We start from the raw sequence: 19,197 nt of genomic DNA on the forward strand, positions 1-19,197 counted from the left end.
CACAGCTTCCACAGGAGAATCTCACTGTTTATAGCCAAATGATTGCTTTGTTGTTCACACAATCTGAAGGAACTCGCACATTTTCTCATCTTACAAATGCGTGTGTGCCCTGAAGCCATCAGACTGAGGAGTTTTTCCTGCCTTCATGTTCTCCTTGAAAGCACTGACCTCCTGCATTTCCCAGCTGTAAACACAAATCCTGGAGGACGTGTCGCTTTTCAGTTGCTATTCTAGACAAAGTGTTGTGCAGAGAAAAGATTGTGCTGCAGTGGCTCAACGAACGGGAACATATCCACTTAATTTATCTAAGGCTGTTTGTATTGTTTACTGAAGTTCTTAAAAAATGAATGTGACCTTGACTTTAAACAAAGTGTGAATTTGTCTTCTTCGTCTTTGTGTATTCTGTTTCTTTTTGCCGTCTGTTAGTCAGCCAAAACTACAACTTTTCAGGCAGAATGTGTTTGTGTGTTTGTTCACTGTATTTGAAATCATTCTGGATGAGTCAAAAGTGATAATGTTGGCATAACAGAGCTGAACAGAACTCCACAAAGTCAGTTTTCATTAACATAAGATCTCTGTGAGGCAGTCTAAATGAACGCGCAAATCTTTGTACATCACACCATATGGTATGGACACTATAGAAACATGTTAAAATGTGGGGATTGCATTCAATGACTTGTTTTCCACTTTTTCCTGAATCATTGTGCATCATGGACTGATGTACATTAATTAGATAGCCTGCTGTATAAAGGGCTGTGCCGTATCTCCACAGGTGATAATCCTTCTCCTGACAAAGTGAACACAGAGAAACAAAGTCAGCTTTTCTTTCTTTAAAATATTGGCAGTTTTCTACACACATCCTTCCTTTTTCCTCAGCCCTTCCTCTGCCTCATCCTTCCTCTAGGCTTCCCTCTCTCCTTCACAGATATGTCTTGGCAGCTGATGCAGCGGTCTTCATCACTGCACTGCTTCTTTATCGTATCTCATGGTGATTTTGTTTACCTCCTCATTCGTCTTCCTTTGTCTCCCACCCTGCCTGTGACTTTGTCGTGCCTGGAGAAGTCCTCTTAAATTAGCCGTCAACACAAACCTCACATCCCCTCTGTCCTGTTGACCTCATGATCAATTTCAGTTACATCTTCTCACAAACTAGTCATTGCATATAGAAAACAATTGCCTTTTTTCTTCTTAAAAATCTTGTTCCATTGAGATTCCTAAAGGTAAGGACGCTCCCCATATGCAGGTGCTACAGTCCTCCAAGTGGGTGGCCCGGGTTCAAATCTCTCCCATTTCCACTCTCCATCCTCTATTAAAGTTAAGGCAAAGGCCAAAAATAAATCTAAAATCTTGCTTGATCTCTCCCCTTATAAAAACCACTCTGACCCTTCTTTCCTGCCTTTGATGTCACCCTTTTTTTTCCTCTTCACACCCTTCTCCCCCTTCCTCTCCCTCTCTCCTTCTTGCGAGTCCCGTCAGTGCCTCATGGTGTTCTTGCCAAACTTGTCACCAAGTTGTTGGATAAGCAGAGCCAACTCTCCGGCCGCCTGTGACTTCTCTTCCAACAGCTCGTAGCGGAGGCTAGAAATGTCCTGCTTGATTTCCTTCAGCTCGCCTGTAACAAGAAAACACAAAGACACAACAGTGAGCGCATGTGTGTAAGTACAGACATGTCTGCTGCTTAGACACTTATGAACAAGGACATGAAGCTTCTCTGCAGGTGACTAGGCAGTGCATGAATGATACGCAGCAAGACCTCATGTAAATCCATACTGGCTCAGATTCTGAAAAGAAAAAGACACAATGAGAAGGCCTCTTGCCTTCATTAAAGGGTTTTTGTTTTACCTTCATTGACTTCGTCGCTCTCTCTGTCCACTTGAGCCTTCAGCACATAGCGCTTAATCAGACGCTTCATGATCTTCTGTGAGAGGAAGAAGAAAGAAGATTTAATAGAAAGATGGTGACTAGGTGATGTGACAACACATGCCGTGTCTCAAGTGAGCAAACTTCTCCCTCTCTAATTACTTTTTGTGCAGATAACGTGTCTATGCACAAACACAGAAAACCACACAGTGTTTAAAGAGCAACACCAAGTCTCACAGACTGTCAAATGTTGAGTATTGATCTGCTGCAGCCATCAGGGACATCCTGCACACTCTGCCGAGGCTCAGGCAGTCAATCTTTGCATGTAGGCAATCTTGATACTGGTCGATACCTGTCACCACATGTACAAACGTTTTATAGAGTGACGCGTTGATGTGTGCAGTGAGACCACTTGTGTATCGGTGTGCTGCCAATTGGAAAACAGAGCCCATCTTAAACCTGGCTGGAGCACTTGGAAAAATGCACTTTTGATACATTTGGATATTAGTATGTTGATTAGAAGATTTCTTTGTTGTCTGCAGCCATTTATCCTACACCAGAGTACACACAATGTGCCTGCACACACTTTTCAGAGACTGGTAGTCACCTGATGCTTCCCAGCAGACCCTGCAGGGTTTGCAGTCTGCATTGTTTTGATTTATAGTTTTAGCTATAAGAAGGTGCACATCAGGTACTTGCGTAGACTTCTACATACCTGCCTATCTTTGTTGTATGCTGCAGTGTAGCTGGAAAAAGTGGATTCAAAATTGTAAAAAGGAACAAAAAAGAAAAAATATATAAAAATATAATATATATATATATATATATATATATATATATATATATATATATATATATATATATATAGTGCTTAACAAAAGTAAGGTTTATGCCACAGCTGCCCTAAATTAGCAGCATTGGTAAAAATTGGTAAAACCAAAATCATTTTTTATGTTTCTGCAATGGTTAATACACCAATATGTAGAAGCTTTTTAACCCAAATGATATTTTTAATGCTAAAATATAACTATTATGGTTATCCATGAATTTTCAAATTTACTGATTTACAAAAAGAACTGAAAAAATAGTAAAGCACATTAATATTTCTTGATTAATATGTCAAATTATAGTTATTTACTTGCATTCCTGAACAGAAAAATGAGTTTTAGTGTTTTAATGGTATGCTTGATTGATTTCTGACTTCTCAGAGAAGCCCAGTGAGTTGGCTCAAATTTGGGTATAAAAAGGTGAATTCAGTTTGAAATTCCTCATTCCTGTTCAAAATGGTAAAACGTGGAGAGCTCACTGAAAATAAAAGAGTCCGCATTAAAGCACTTCATGATGCTGGATGGTCTCTGAGACAAATATGACAGGTGGTCTAGTAAATTTGTTAAGCACTGTATATATATATATATATATATATATATGTGTGTGTATATAAAACATCGTAACACATAACTAGATGATTGTTTCCTACTGGAGTATCCTGACAGCATGCAAGCGATGTAGCATGATGCAGCACAATTCCATCACCCTGTTCCTTTTACCTCTCTGTTGCTCACGTTAGGATGGGCATGGAACAAAGAAATAGGAGCAGATAACAAAGCATCCAAAGTGTCTGATTTTCTCTTACTTACCTCATTCAACAGAGCTTGGGGTTTACCGTCAGTTATAAAGACAACAGTGCTAATATTTATCATCATAGTCTATTTGCCCCACTGGCGTTATATTTTTATAAAACCGATGTCGACCTGCTCAGCAGTGAACCATACATGTGAGCTGTGTTGCACGCACAGAGTGTAGTGTGGACAAAATAAGCTCTGCATTGTGTGAGCTTCAGACACTCAAGCTATAGGAGATGAAGCCTTGAAACATTTCAGGTGCAACATTTGTTCCTCTCCACCTTATATCCATGTAGGATCTGCATATCTGTATCGATTTGGGTGCTCCAACCGTTCTTGTCTTAAGTGACAAAACCCTGAAGTCCGAGTGAGTGATTGAGAAGACTCAAATTCAATCAGACTTATCACTTAATATGAAATAATTGAAGTATTTATAGCAGATATAGAATGTGTGCAAAATTCTTCACCCACTAATAAGGCAGAGGAAGGAAAAGAGGCAGTCAGGTTAACAGGGATGCCAAGAGCAGACTCTGGTATGTATTTTTGCTATTTACTAAAGATAACAAATATGAAATATCAACTCCACCGTAAATTAAGGGATACAAATAAACAAGAAAGTAGGAAGTTTTCTGGTGGAGATTAGTCTTAGTTAAAATCAGAAAAAATCTTTATCATCATGTCAGGGAAGGAACTGAAAAGTAATCAGCCGATCCAATTATTATCAGTACAACACTAATTTAATGACAAGAGAAAATTGTTTTAAAGAGAACAAAGCGTCCATAGCCTTTTTGTTTTGCTCTAAAAACACATCCATGTGGTGAAGCTCCCATAAACAGCATTTGGGAAAGGGCAGAGCCTTTGAAAAAAAACTTGAAGGGTGATTGGATGACCGTTCTGTCTGTCACATTTTTACGGGCCAACTAACTAACTTCAAAATGTCACAATTTTTCTCCATGATTAAAATATCATACCTTTTAAGCATATTTAAGATATAATTGAAAATATTCAATTTTTTTAACAACGTTATAAACTACGACAGCCATCCACACTGAGCTGAAAAGTCATCAGTTAACACGGTCACTCATTAAAACCTAACACCTGCTCTCCTACAGCATCAGCATCAATTTATGATTATTTTTCCCCTGACAACTTTCTGATACTTTTCTTGCCTAAGCCCACATATTTATTCATACAAATTATTACCTCTGCCAAGGAGGTTATGTGATCGGCAGGGTTTGTTAGTTAGTTTGTTTGTTAGTTAGTTTGTGTGTTAGCAACATAACTCAAAAAGTTGTGGATGGATTTTGATGAAATTTTCAGGAAATGTCAGAAATGGCATAAGGAAGAACTGATTAGATTTTGGGAGTGATCTGGATCACTGTCTGGATCCAGGAATTTTTTAAAGGATTCTGTACTATTGGGAGATAGGGCTAATGGTGGAGGTCTGCGCTCTCCGAGTGCTTTTCTAGTTCTATCTTTGTTTAAGGTTTTCCTCTGCAGTTACTTTATTTTAATCATCTGATAAAACTGTCACAAACACCCTTTTTCAGATTGTAATGTCAAAATAATTTAAAGCTCCTTACTGCACAGCAGACCAGGGTAAATGCTGAAATAGGAATTAGGGAGTGCGCCGTGAATTGGGAATTGGTCAGAATAGAAAATGGACTCTGAATCACATGGTGACCCCTGACTCGAACATCATATCAAAGATTCACATCTCAAGTAGCTTCAACACATAAGTACAAATCGGGCTTCCCTTAAGAAGATCCATCCCTATACTTCCTCTCAGTTGATGCTGTCTCATCCATTCCTCTCAGTCTTCATCGTCTTACCTCCCTTCTCTCCCCAGCCTTCCTTCTCACCTTTCATATCCTGTTTACTTTACCTTTCCCACATCTTTCCTTTCCTCCCTCCATATATCTTTCCAGAAATTTTTAACACCCAGCTGCTGTTCTGCTTCAGTGCATCTGCACCGCTCTGTGTCATTTTTGACTCAGTGTCACTCATTTTTACTCTTTTCTTACCATTCTTGCTTGTTTCTATGATCCAGCAGCCCTTCCCATCTCTCTGTCTTACCTGGTATCTAGTCGGGTGTTTTCGGGATTTTTTGGGCATGAACTCCTCTCCTGGACACGGATAAGTCCTGAAGCGTTCATCCTGTTGCAGCTGTAAGATAGAAAAACAGCAGTCTGGGTTTATGTCACATTTCAGGGTTGAATGACACTCTATAATGGAAAAGAACGTTAGACGGGGGAAACGCTGCTGGAAAGAAAACAGCAATAAGGGGCAGGCTGCTGTGTTAGTGTATCTCATGCTCACAGATGTCTCAAAGGAGAACACATAAGGAGTTAACAGCATCACTTGGCACGAGTGAATCTTTGTTCATTGACTTCTAAATGCCTTCTACGAACACAACCTTGCTTTGCAGCTTGTGTGTCATTTTAGCACCAGAATGTCAAAGTGAGTTTTAACTTTGGTGTGGACACTCACAACTAGCTGCTACTCTTCATGCAATGAAGCAGCGAAGGCTGAGAGACATCTGACCTACGCAAGGCCACCAATAAGAGGGGATAAAGGGGAGAGCTGTCCTTGTTTTATTTCTAACCTGAATATTAACCACTCTATCAGAGCAACACAAAATAATGTAATTTATTCATGCTATAGCCTTTTACCAAACGCAAACCTCTTTTCTGAAATCAGAATTAACCTTTTTCTTTATATTTGATAATGTTAACAATGTGGATGAGCACACTGAAGTAATGACAGACTGACAGACTGTGCACAAACATCAGGGTGCCAGAGAATAACATAAAGGGAACTGATATAATGAAAATAATGAAATAACTGCAAAAAGGCAAAAATGCATTAAAGTTTCAAAAACGTGTGGAAAAAAAGTAAAAAGTAAAAACAAAAAGGGGCAACAACTGTCAGGAAAATGGGTAAAATGAGCTAAAAAGTGTTTAAAATTGTTTATATGACCAATGTGGGTCAAAATAGGAATAAAAAATGGTGCAAAATGGTGAAAGTCAGTTAAAAGTGGCAAATAAGGGTTAAAAGTGGAAAAATCAAAGAGGTAAAGCAAAGGTTTGAAGTGTAAAATGCGGCAAAAATTGGTAAATTTGGAATAAAAATCTTGGTAAAAGATGCAAAAAGGTAAGAAAGGCAACATGGGGTAAAAACGGGCTAAAAAAGGTGAAATAGACAATTATATCAGAGGATTGTAAATTGATTGAAGTTGTTGCAGTCACTGATATGAATCAGTTCCAACAATGGGGATCCTTGGAATTGGATGGAAAACTGTGCAAATGCTGTCCTAAAAAAGACTAGAAGAAGATTATTGGCTGACCTTGTATTATAATGATGGATTTGAGAATGAAAACTGAAGGAGCCCCTGAATCTGTTGGAGAATGTAATGATCTTGATTAAATGATTTTGTAAAGAAAAATTACAGTTTAGATTGCCTATGATGATACTAGCCCAAACAATGCTGCAGTACAAGATGTATGGCTGAATCATGGCCTCACTACAAATTACAAATACAGAAATATGTATAGTATGACTTTTCCAGGTGAGGTTTTCATCTGTGACAATTCCAAGATATCTGGTCACTGTAACCCTTTGTAAAACATTATTGGAAATGTGTTTATTGGGGGAAAGTACTTTTGGTCTGTTGGTTTCTGGGTATGAGCATCATGTATAGGCTTTGTCTGTGTTGAGAGTTAGTCTGTTTGCCCTGAACCAGCTGTCAACTTAATAAATTCTGTGTTCATCTCTGAGCCTAATCTTAGAACATCACTACCAGATAGAAAAATATTAGTCACCAGCAGAGGTGTCAAGTAACTTAGTACAAATACTTTGTTACCTTACTTAAGTAGAAATTTTTGGTATCTATACTTTACTGGAGTAATTATTTTTCAGCTGACTTTTTACTTCTACTCCTTACATTTTCATGCAATTATCTGTACTTTCTACTTCTTACATTTTAAAAATAGCCTCGTTACTGCTATTTCATTTCAGCTTGTTTTGATTCCTGCTTGTCATCATTCAAAAAAACACAAATAAAGAACCCAAAAAACGATCCAGATAAATCACACCATCCTGATAGAGCAAATTTGATTGTTGTTAGATGAGAATATAAACATAATACCATTACGACACCCTATTGGTTTGTATGCAATCCATTGCACCTTCGGACATGACACAAATCACATCACACTCCAGAGAGGAAGTATCAGAAGTATGTAGCCTAATACAAAGATGTCCATGGCAGAGACTCAAGAGAACTGGAGTGAAACGTCCCAACCAACCACCAGTGAGGAGGTTGGTAGTACACGTACTGTATATGGTTCTTGAATGTATTTGTATTGTACTAAAATACGTTGGTTTTCAATGGGCACAAATGTGGCTGAAACAGGTGCATCCCAAATTTTTCAACATTAACATTTTAATATAACATTATAGTCATTATGGCCTTTAGAAAAATGTTTTTTGGGGAGGTGGGGTAGTGCACTATGGTAGAATGGATGGAAAGTATAATGGAATGGAATGTGGAATGGAATGGTAGAATGGGATGGAATGGAATGTATAATGGAATGGAGAGTATAATGGAATGGAATGGTAGAATGCAATGGAATGGTAGAATAGAATGGAATGGTAGAATGGAAAGTATAATGGAATGGAATGGTGGAATGGAATGGAATGTATAATGGAATGGAAAGTATAATGGAATGGAATGGTAAAATGCAATGGAATGTATAATGGAATGGAATGGTAGAATGCAATGGAATGGAATGATAGAATGCAATGGAATGTATAATGGAATGGAAAGTATAATGGAATGGAATGGAATGTATAATGGAATGGAATGGTAGAATGCAATGGAATGTATAATGGAATGGAATGGTAGAATGCAATGGAATGGAATGATAGAATGCAATGGAATGGTAGAATAGAATGGAATGGTAAAATGGGATGGAAAGTATAATGGAATGGAATGGTGGAATGGAATGGAATGGTAGAATGCAATGGAATGGTAGAATGGAATTGGCCCCTGCGGTGCGGCCTAAGCCTTTGTCCTTAATGTAATTTTTTCCCCCTTACATTACTTTTACTTTTATACTTTAAGTAGTTTTGAAACCAGTACTTTTATACTTTTATTTGAGTAAAAAGTTTGAGTTGATACTTCAAATTCTACAGAAGTCGTTTTAAACCCTAGTAACTATACTTATAGCTGAGTAATGAATGTGAATACTTTTGACACCTCTGGTCACCAGCAGGCGAGATGAAAAATATTTTACTTGAGACTAAATATATACCATTCATACAAATGAGAAAAGGTAAAGGTCCCAAAATTGACCCTTGTGGTACAACACAAGAGATCATCCTGTAATCAGCTGAGGTATTATTCAAATACAAACTGTTTTTTTTTTTGCTGATAGGTAATTTTAAATCAGATTTGTTCCATTTAAACTGTAAATAAAACGTTTCTTTATTAAAATATCATGGCTGACTGCATGTAAAGTCTTAGACTCCAAGGATCAGTTCCTTACTGTGAGGGGTGCTAGTGAAGTTTGAATGATTTTCTTGGATCCATTCTGATGCTTATAAAGGATATTATTTTCATTAAGATATTGAAGTAAGCAGGTAAAGACGAGTTTTCCTTTACATGGAAGTAGAGATATTGGCCTGTTAGGGGATTGCTTTGAAAAGTGAAGAGATTTTATTCAATTTTAACAAGTCAAGAAACACACCAGTTTGAGAGAGAGAATAAAATATGAGTAAGTGGTTTGGATTTATTTATTACTTTTAGGCCATATCACCCAGTTGTCATCTGCACTAAACTGAAACAGATTGATTGCAAAATAGAACACATCATAACAGAAACCTTTCATTCCATTAAGCTGAAGAGTTGAGAAACATACAATAGAAACCATCACAGATGATATTCATGATTTCAAAACCATGTCTCTGAATACATGTTTATCTGCTAGGAACCTCCTCTTGTGTTTGAAAGAACAAGATGTACAGTTCTTTCAGCTGGACTACATGAAATTTTGAGTGCTATAAAACTGCATGACTAATCTTCAGCTAACGCCACATATTAACACCCAGACAGCAACTGTTTCAGCTTCATGTAAATGTGAGGAACTACTTTTTCTCTTATGCAAAGGTTTTCAAACTCTTTGTTTTGAACTCTCTGACTTGTTCGCCATCAATAACCTGTTATGCTTCCTTCATTTAGAGATTTTCAATTTGTTTGCTTCTGGCGAGAAATTAATTGTCCTCATTACGGTGAATATATGAAAGATATTTCCACCAAAGGGCAGGAACCTCAATTACTGAACGCAAGCACACACATCGACTCACTGTGCAAACGCTAAAAGACCACATGCAAACTTTTATAACTTATATGAAACTTACTTACAAATTTGCAAAGTCAAATAAATTAACAAAGGGTCAGCCATGTTCATTCCAGTGAACATGTGCTCCTTTGCAACCAACATGATAAGCTTCAGTGCATCACCCCTCAAATAGAGGATGCTTCACATGAGAAAAACATGAACAAAAAGACAGAAAGGCTGAAATAACTGATTCAGAAAGACAAGACAGTTTGCTCCAAATCTTACTTGACATTTTCTGAGCTGAAATGTGGACATGTGTAAGCTCAGGTATCGATCACTTCCTGAAACGTGCTTGGCTCTGCAGTAAAAGTGTCAGAGCTGCAGAGAGCTTTAGGATTTGACAGAGGCAGCAGGTTGTAACCTGTCCTGTCCCCATCCAAAAGCCGTCCAGCAATTTGAGCAGACACAAGCTGATCTGGCGGCCTGGCTAAAAGCTCAGCTGGGGCACTGATGTGAGCCGTTTGAGCCGTGGAATCAGACAGAGGAAATGCCTGCGGACAACACCGGCAACAAGATGAATTCTGTGGTTAATGGCTTGTGCTGTTTTTTTCATGCAAGACTTTCTTTACATTACAGTGATTTTATTTGGATGGACAGTCCTTAAGAGGGAGATAGTTGAGAAATAAAGGAGCTTAAATCACATCCCAGGCTTGCAGTGAGAATAACATGTTCTTCATGGGTTAGCTCATATATGTTAGTGTTGCTTTGTATGATGTTTTAATTGAAAGTGCATTACCTGCAGTAAATTGTGGCCTTGTTCTGAGAATCTAATAGAAGAAGCAGCATGAAAGCAGAGCTGTGCACCACTGTGGAGAAAAACTAGCTTTACCCAATTTCATAACAGTCATGTCTTGAATAAACTTGTGTACACTATATTTTGAACATTTTCAGTTCTCCTGCCAGCCTGGAAAGCCTTTTATTACTTTCTATTCATGTCTTTATACCCATAAGGGCATCTGAGCACACTGGACATGTTATATATGCTGATGATCTATTCATTTCCAATCACGCTTTCAACATTAATTATACTTAAATGATGTCACTTATCAAAATGTTATCAATGCAAATTTTCATTATTATTTGAACTGGTCAGGATCTTCCCCAGAAGATCTTGTACTCAGCTATAAATTGTTTCTAATACAGCAGAATTTTTATGATGTGAAACAAGTTTTAAACGCTGACAAAACTAAGGTCATGTTTTTTAAAGCCCCTAAACCTACCTCCGATCCCCACTTCACAGGGTACAAAGATCGAGTTTGTTACAAGCAACAGATATCTAGGTATCTTTTTATTTTTCATTCCTCACATTCAGCAGCTGGTTTCAAGGTTAAAACTGAAACTGGGTGCCTATTTCAGAAGCAAATCCTGCTTTTCTTTTGAATCTAAAAAGAGACTGGTTGCTGCCACTTTTATGTCTGTGCTGGACTATGGTGATGTTTCATGCCTGGTCTCAGAGCTTACATGCTTGACCAGGACCACCCCTGGCAAAAGTGAGGGCCTAACCAGACTCTGATATGAGGTCCCCGAGCAGCGGGCGGACACTGCGCTCACTTAATTAGTCACGAATGGCACCTATCTCCAAAAATAGATTTTTTAGGGCTAGTTTACTAATGTGTGAAGCCAGGTAAAGTTCATGTCTTCTCAACATTGTATACATTACCTTGATCATACTTATCATACAAACTTCAAACATGTGCTGAGAGAGACAGAATGCTCAAAATGAGGCCCCCCCTGGGTACTTTGGCCCAAGCACTCTGTGTGGTCTGCCTACAGGGAGGGGCGGGCCTGCTCTGACACCGTTTATCATGAAGCTCTGAGGGTCATCACTAACTTTAAATGTCTCACTCATCACTGCTTATTGTATGAGTGTGTGGGATGGTCTTTATTGTCTTCATGTAGACTAAAAAACGGGTGTATTCTTATCTACAAGGCCATTCTCAGTCTTCTTCCTTCATATCTCCTGACCTTCATCAGTCAGAAGAGGACAGGAATTTATACTCTTCTGTCTCAGGATCTTTTCTCGCTGTCTATTCCAAAAGGCAAAACAGAGCTGGGGAAAAAAAACATTAAAGTTTAAGGTTCTGTCTCTCTGGACTGACCAGCAAAAAGACTTGCTCGCACCGGATGTGTTTAGGAGAAATATAATTGACTTGGAGAAAGAAACATCGGGTGCAGATGCTTTGATTAACTGACATGTGGTGGATTTAGTAAATAATTGCTGCTGGAACCTGCTTTATTGTGTTTTTAAATTCAAATTGTCTGTGTATCTTGTACTATGTCTGCTGTGTATGAATGCTCTTTGTCTGTAACTTTGTTACAGGACACTCTTGAAAAAGAGATTTTTAATCTCAATTTTCCCTGGTTAAATAAAGGTTCAATAAAAAAAAAAAAATCAAACCTATGTACAGACATTTTCTTTTGGGTGTGAATTAGAAAGCTTTTTTGTTATTACTTCCAACAGTCAAATAGCTGATGCCACATTAGAAACAAAACAAAACATCATTGAGCTGAGGAGGGGCCAGCAGCTTAGAAAAATCTGGATAAAGGTACACTGGTAATAAGAACATCTACCATTGCAGAAAAACTCTACTAAATAAACTTCTGATGAACCAACTTTAAGAAATGTCTGTAGCTTGCTGTGCAGTCACATCACAGAAGGATTTTCTTGATTCCTGACATTGAGATGCTGAAAAGGAAGTAGAAAAACAATTTGCCTGTTGCCAGCAATTAAACTGTAATTAGTGGCTGCTGCCACAGCTCTTCTGAAATGTTGAAATAATTCATAAAAAGCACTTAAAATATTTTTAATGGCTACTGCAGCTGGGTTTGAAAATGATTAAACATTCATCACAAAATGAAAATTAACTTCAGCCCATTAGTGGTCTCCTGTCCCGCACTATTGAACAATCCATGCTTAAAACAAAAACTTCACTCTGTGCTTGTAAATTGTCACAAGATTAGAAAATGAAGAGTTCCTGACTCTGACCTTGGCCTGTGCATTGAGCATGCCCAGCTCCAGCTCGTTGTTATGACGACGGCTGTTGGCCTTGCAGAGGTGGATCAGGCACGATTTGATGCGGAGGACCAGGTAGTAGAAGGACTTGGGACTAGGGACCAGGTTAAAGGGTGCAGGCAGGGTGCGTCCCTCATCAAAATAAGAGAGCCACAACTTTGCTCTGGCGAACTTCCACTCGACATCAGCGTCCTCCTGCAGAGACACAGAGAGTGAGGATGTAATTAAGAACAGCACAGTTATTACATGAAAAAAAAAGAATTTGCTTCAATTTTGGCACCCCCTGTAGACAGAGGGATGTTCATTGATTATGGTGATGTTTTATATATGCATCTTCTCAATGCCTTACATTTTTTGGGTACCATGGAGCACTAAGGTTTATAACAAATAAGTCCTCAAATAATTATTGTCTTCTGTATGATTGAGTTGCATGGCCTTCATTGACTACTCATTGACAAAATAATTTCCATATTCGTACACAATCGACTTCCCTCATACTTGTGTAATTTATTTTTTAACAACCTTTACTCTGTGACTAAGTCAAAAGATTTACACAACTACAAACTTCATCTAGAAATGAGTACAAGGAATTTCAGGTATGCCGCTCCTGCCGTCCAGAATCTGCAGTAGGAAAATCTGTGTCAGGGGAAGATGGAGTCTTTAGATTTTTCAAAAGTAGATAGAAGGTGTTGGAGAAAGGTGCATCAGATTGTAAAAATTTTGACCAATGCCTTTTGCTCTGTGGCCCTGTTGTCATAGATTTTAAGTCCACTGCTAGGGCTGGGCCTCTAGACAAGCTTTTCGCCCCATGATCACACAGGACAGTTCTTGAATAAGGTCTAAAGGTGCTCTCATGTTATGAACTTGTCAGAAACCTCTCCAGCGTTCATCAGCACAGATAACAGACTAATATAATCACAGCTGTGAGCCTGAATGGTGGACTACACTGCAGGGTTTTGGCCTTTGGCTGCATTGGTTAGTTTTGTGAAGGTTTGCTTCACCCTTGATGAGGAAAATAAACATTTTATAATCACCAGTAGTAAATAAAACACAGGAAACATTTCAGAACTTTTCATACACAGTAAAATACTGAGTATTTCATGGTTTATGTATTTTTGATTTATCAGTAAAAGATTGAATGAAGTCCTTTTTGAAATAAAACTGCTAAATTTGACTTTAAATTGATTTTTACCCTTTCTTCAAAAAATTTTATTAAAAATCCAACAGAACAGTCTATTTCAATCACCAAACTAGTGTCATTTGGGGCTGAGAGGCCATTTCAAAAATATCGCGATATATATCGTGTATTGGGATATAGCAAAAATACGTCGGGATATCAATTTTAGGCCATATTGCCCAGCTCTAGCCACTGCCATCAGCCACTGTCTGTCTTCACTGAGCAAACCCTATCTGTCAAGCTTAGAATTACCACTGTCTCTTTCTTTCATTTTATGTCCACAATATTCTTACTGTCCATGCTAATTATACCATAAATGCTGCATACTATATGATATTTTATTATGATATGATATTATATGATATTGATTAAATGATATGATATTATATTATATTATCATTATTACACCTAACCTTTTAACTCAAACACGTTTTTTTTCCATTATTTCATAAAAATCCATAAATGATATTAAATTCATTCAACAATACCAAACTGTCTGTTTATCTGTGTATACAGTGCATTCAGAAAGCAGCCAGACCCCCTTCCAGTTTTCCAGTTTTCTTGTGTTACAGCCTGATACTACAGTAAAAAAAACATTTTTATTCTTGTTAATCTACACTCAGTACCCCAATCCTGACAAAGTTAAATTTTGAATTTTAGACTTTTTTTGCAAATTTATTAGAAATAATAATAATAAAAAAAACTTAAATATTATATTGCCATAAGTATTAAGACCTTTAGCAAGAAAAAAAAACTTGATTTTGCTCAGGTTCCTCCCATTTCTATCAGTTGTTGCTGGGATGTTTATACACCTTGATTGCATGTCCTCCTGTGTCCACCTCTGTTAGCTAGGAGCAGAAAACGTATTAAAACCCACCTGAACTTTCTTTAATACCAGAGCCTTTTCTTATAAGAAAAAGTGTTTTAGTAAAACTCTAATACTATTGTCATCTTGGTCTTTAGTGACAGCTTTCTAGTGTAATTTCTGCTTTTATTTTGTATTGTGTGTCTTTGTTTTCAGCCACTACATTGATCCTTTAAGCCTCTTGTTATTTTCACTCTCTAATCCTTCTGCCGACACAGCAGTGATCAACAATGATCCTTCTCAACCTGTTGTCTCAGATCCTTTCTGTAATACATGACCATCTTATTTCCTTACCTCTATCTCCTGGTATGAGCTGTTGATCATCGCGATGAGCATGTTGAGGAGGACGACCACCATCGTGACGTTATAGACCCCATACAGAACGTAGCCAATGTTCTCTATAAACTTGTGGTCGTACTTAAGTACCACTGAGATCACTTCAGACAGCCCGAAGATGGACCAGAAAAGCGTCTTAAAACTCTCCTCCACCCTGAAAGAGAGAAGATGGAGCTGTAAGCAAACACTGAACGGCAGACAATACACGCAAATGCAGTTTTATGTTGCAGGGTTTATGAAGTGGCACTGATGAAATACCTGATGAGTCATGTCCAATTACAGCATATCATTCTTTTTATGTGTTACACACCTCCAGCTCTGCACATACACATACAAAGTAGCACTACTTTAAGCAGAAATAACTTCAGCATCTGGGAGAAAAGCTGGTTTACACACATGATTTCTTTTGAAAGCCTGTGACTTTCCGTTGTGCTAAATAAATAGGTAAACTGACTACACTTATTGCAAAATACAACAGAAGTAAGCCTTTTATCTGCATAAAAGAACCTTAATCCCATCTGGTGAATTATTTAAGCTTTATCAGGAAAGATAAATATTTATTTATCAGATTTAAGCCCATTTATTTAGAACACAGGAATCATTATTAAAAGCCTGGTGGTCAAGCTTGCATTAAGGCTTCTGCTACAGCTTTCAGTTTGCATCGATTTTGGCGCCCCCTGGTCAAAGTTGTACATCTTATCTCCTAGCTCAGGAGCCATCCACTAAAGTTCTCACAGGTCTGGATGGACTGAATTTCCTTCACCAAAAGTTAAGAAAATAATTTCAGCTAACCTGTATTCTTATTGAGTCTAGTTCACGAGAAACACTGAAAACAACATTTTCCTAAGCTGGAGGTAATAATACAATAAAGAAAAAATAAATAAATAAATAAATAAATAAATTTAAAACAGCCTACCTGATACCTCTTTAAAGGGGCTAAAAATCTCAACAAATTAAAATTGAACAGCTTTAACAGGTGCTGTTCTCAGTCCTTCCCTCCTGCTAAGTTTAAATCTGAGGTCGATGTCCCTCAACCCAGGAGTCATGTAGGGATGAGACATCTTCAAGCCAAAGGGAACATTAATGGTCAGAGAACGATTGTGTAGCTGATGATATCAAGCTCTAATTTCATTGATTTTCTGTCCTCAGTGTGCTTTATGAAAGAAGTGTTTTCACTTGTAATGTTTGCTATTGGCACATTTAATGATCCAGAGTTTATTGAACCATACAAGATTAGTTTTAATCCACCCATGGGAATAATAAACATGCAAAAGCCGATCACTTTCTAATTTAAAAGTCTCTTTTTTGTTGCCTTCCTTTCTTATTCAAACCACAGTGTCTCTATTCTTTCCTGACTCACTTTCTCTGCTGTATTTCTGGGACTCCTCTGACTTCTCTGCGTGTCTCTACAGCAGCGAGCTGCTCATAGACGTCCAGCCGTTTCTCTTTGCTTGCACTGTTCCTTCTCTGAGTGAAGCATCTCTCAGACGCAACATTTAACAATAGGAGACTTAAAGGTATAGTCACTTTAAAAGACTTGTATATTGATTAAAAAATTTGCCTCATTTACTCAGCTTAAAAACAAGTTTTCTCTTCCCTCTATGCATTTTTTTCATTGTCTACAAATAAGGAACTATGTTCATCAATGTGTGTCTAACTTTGAGTCTCACTGAAGATAGGAGGATGTACAAGCTCTAGTTGGGCCCGCCTGATTAAAAAAATTTAGTTTCAGACTTCGTAAAGATATTCTCTGAACAAGAAAATTTTGCCACGCTTTCCCTGAAAAGCGCCTGGGAGGAAGATCTGGGGATGAATGCAGATGAGGACGCTTGGGAGGAGAGCCTTGACAGAATCCGATCATGCTCCATTAATGCTAGACATGAGATGATTCAATTTAAAGACCCTGTAAAGTGAAAATAGATCTTTATTTAGGTTTCTTGTATGACAGGTCACTGTGTTATGAACCCCAAGGCCAAATTTCAGTAAAATTAAGCTTCGAAACCATGAAAAATGAGGCAGTAAAATCTGCTCCAGGATGGTGTGGGCGTGTCTGTTGAATTAGCTGAATCCACGCCCACTCAGGAGAAATACGATCCTCTCAGACTTGAAAAATGCTAAAATCTGAATAGAGGAAAGCACTCACGCCATTAGCCTGCCCCTTGACCTTTTGTTGACCTTAGAAGAAGAGACAAAATCAGTTTTCTGGCTCAAATCTCTGTTATGATACTTTAAATGATCCATAGACCACTGTGGCTGATAGATTTACCTCACAATGAACAAAAAACAGAATTTAACTGACTGTTAACTTTCAGTAAAGCCAGTGACATCAGCTAACAACAGACTATGCTGAGATGAACTGCTGTGATGCTGTGATTTTATATTGTAGTGTTAGGGGGGCGGGGTCATTCCCCACTGCGGGTTCGTGACATCATGAGCCCACATATTGGCCCCATCCACATGAAACCAAGCCAGGAAAGAGGTGAAAATCTTTCCAACAGTCTAAATCCAGAATTCAGTCACATGTGGATCTCAGTGTTTTCATATGGTTACAGCGACCATATTACGACATATCTAGTGTTTTAAGACACATATTTTGGATTTCACTTTACAGGGTCTTTAAAGTGATACACAGGCTTCATTATTCGAAATCTAAATTGGACAGAATTTTTCCTACTATTACTCCTTTATGTGATCGTTATTAATCTGCTGAGGGCTCTCTGTCCCAGCTTTTTTGGACATGTCCAAGACTGTATAATTTTTGGTGTGAGATATTCAATTGGTTTTCCAGAATGTATGGTTATGTATTTAAACCTGACCCAGATATAGCATTATTCAGGTACTCTCCCTCCTTACAGAATCATAGTCTCTCTGTGCAGAGCAATTTTAGTTTGCCTCTTACCTTTCTCTTCTTGAGATGTACAATAATGTGCTAGTGATGCAGTGTTGTTAAATGTCTGACTATGTAAGCCCTTTTTGTTGTTTTTTTGTTTTTCCTTTTTAAAATTTATTTCTTCATTCTGTATAAAAATCTAATAATATCAATAAAAATATCAAATAAATAAATCAAATAAAATGTGTTCAAAGCACTGAAGTTTCAGGTCTGAAATACATATTTGAGTACCAGCATCCATATCAGCTAAAATGAATCTGTAAATATTGGCACATCGGATATCAGCAAAAGTTGAATATCATGCATCCCTACAAATATTGTCAAGAGGAAGTGTGAAGAACATCTGATGAAATTAAAAGAAACTTTTAAAATAATTTTAAGAACAGTTATGGTATTATTACGTACTCAAAAAATGAGGTATCAGTGCGTTCCTAAAATACTATGAGTTGTTGTTTTTCTAATCATTGTAGACATTTCAGTACAAAAATTCCACATTTTGTACCTTTAAGTTGTAGAAAAGACAAAAAAGCAGTTTTAGTTGACATAAATTAAGTTCTTGAAGTTTTTTTTTTCTCCTGGCATTCAAAATCAATCGTTGCTAACTGTGTGTCATCAAAAAGTCATGAAATGTCCCTTTTTTTCTTGAGGTTAAACTTCATATCTGCCTTAAGCCTGGAGGATCATTCACTGAACATGTTCACATTGACATTCAGGTACATCTCTGATGTTTAAAATTCCATGAGCAGAAAGTGTGCTGGAGCTTGGGATGATGGTGGGGCGCTCAGTAGGGAAGGAAGATCTGCCCAGTTGGATTGCTGGGGAGTCTTAGGGTCGGGGGGTTGATATGTTGGCCCCTGGTTTTTAAGGGGGCTGTGGGCTTCTTCCAAGGTTACGTCTTTGCAAAAAAAAAAAAAAAAACAGTTTCATTGGAAAGGAGAAAGCTAGGATAGAGTTAGTTAGGTGTGCATACAAATACAGAAAAGACAGACACAAAACACACAAACCTGTAGGAAGACACTCCCCTCCTCTCACA

At 37.8% G+C, this 19,197-nt stretch overlaps 1 protein-coding gene across 1 annotated transcript in view; it reads right to left on the bottom strand.

Moving 5' to 3' along the window:
• Positions 1-202: 202 nt before the first annotated feature.
• Positions 203-19,197, bottom strand: part of LOC121516481 (short transient receptor potential channel 7) — an 80,113-nt gene continuing 61,118 nt past the window's right edge. The window contains exons 7-12 of the mRNA XM_041797792.1: positions 15,233-15,428; positions 12,864-13,091; positions 6,842-6,899; positions 5,559-5,575; positions 1,843-1,918; positions 203-1,612 (exon numbers count right to left, since the gene is read on the bottom strand). Of these exons, the coding sequence (XP_041653726.1) occupies positions 1,473-1,612; positions 1,843-1,918; positions 5,559-5,575; positions 6,842-6,899; positions 12,864-13,091; positions 15,233-15,428 (715 nt within the window). The 3' untranslated portion in view covers positions 203-1,472. The remainder of the gene's footprint in view (positions 1,613-1,842; positions 1,919-5,558; positions 5,576-6,841; positions 6,900-12,863; positions 13,092-15,232; positions 15,429-19,197) is intronic.

The sequence above is a fragment of the Cheilinus undulatus genome, linkage group 10 (genome assembly GCF_018320785.1).
Source record: "Cheilinus undulatus linkage group 10, ASM1832078v1, whole genome shotgun sequence".
Classification (NCBI taxonomy): domain Eukaryota; kingdom Metazoa; phylum Chordata; class Actinopteri; order Labriformes; family Labridae; genus Cheilinus; species Cheilinus undulatus.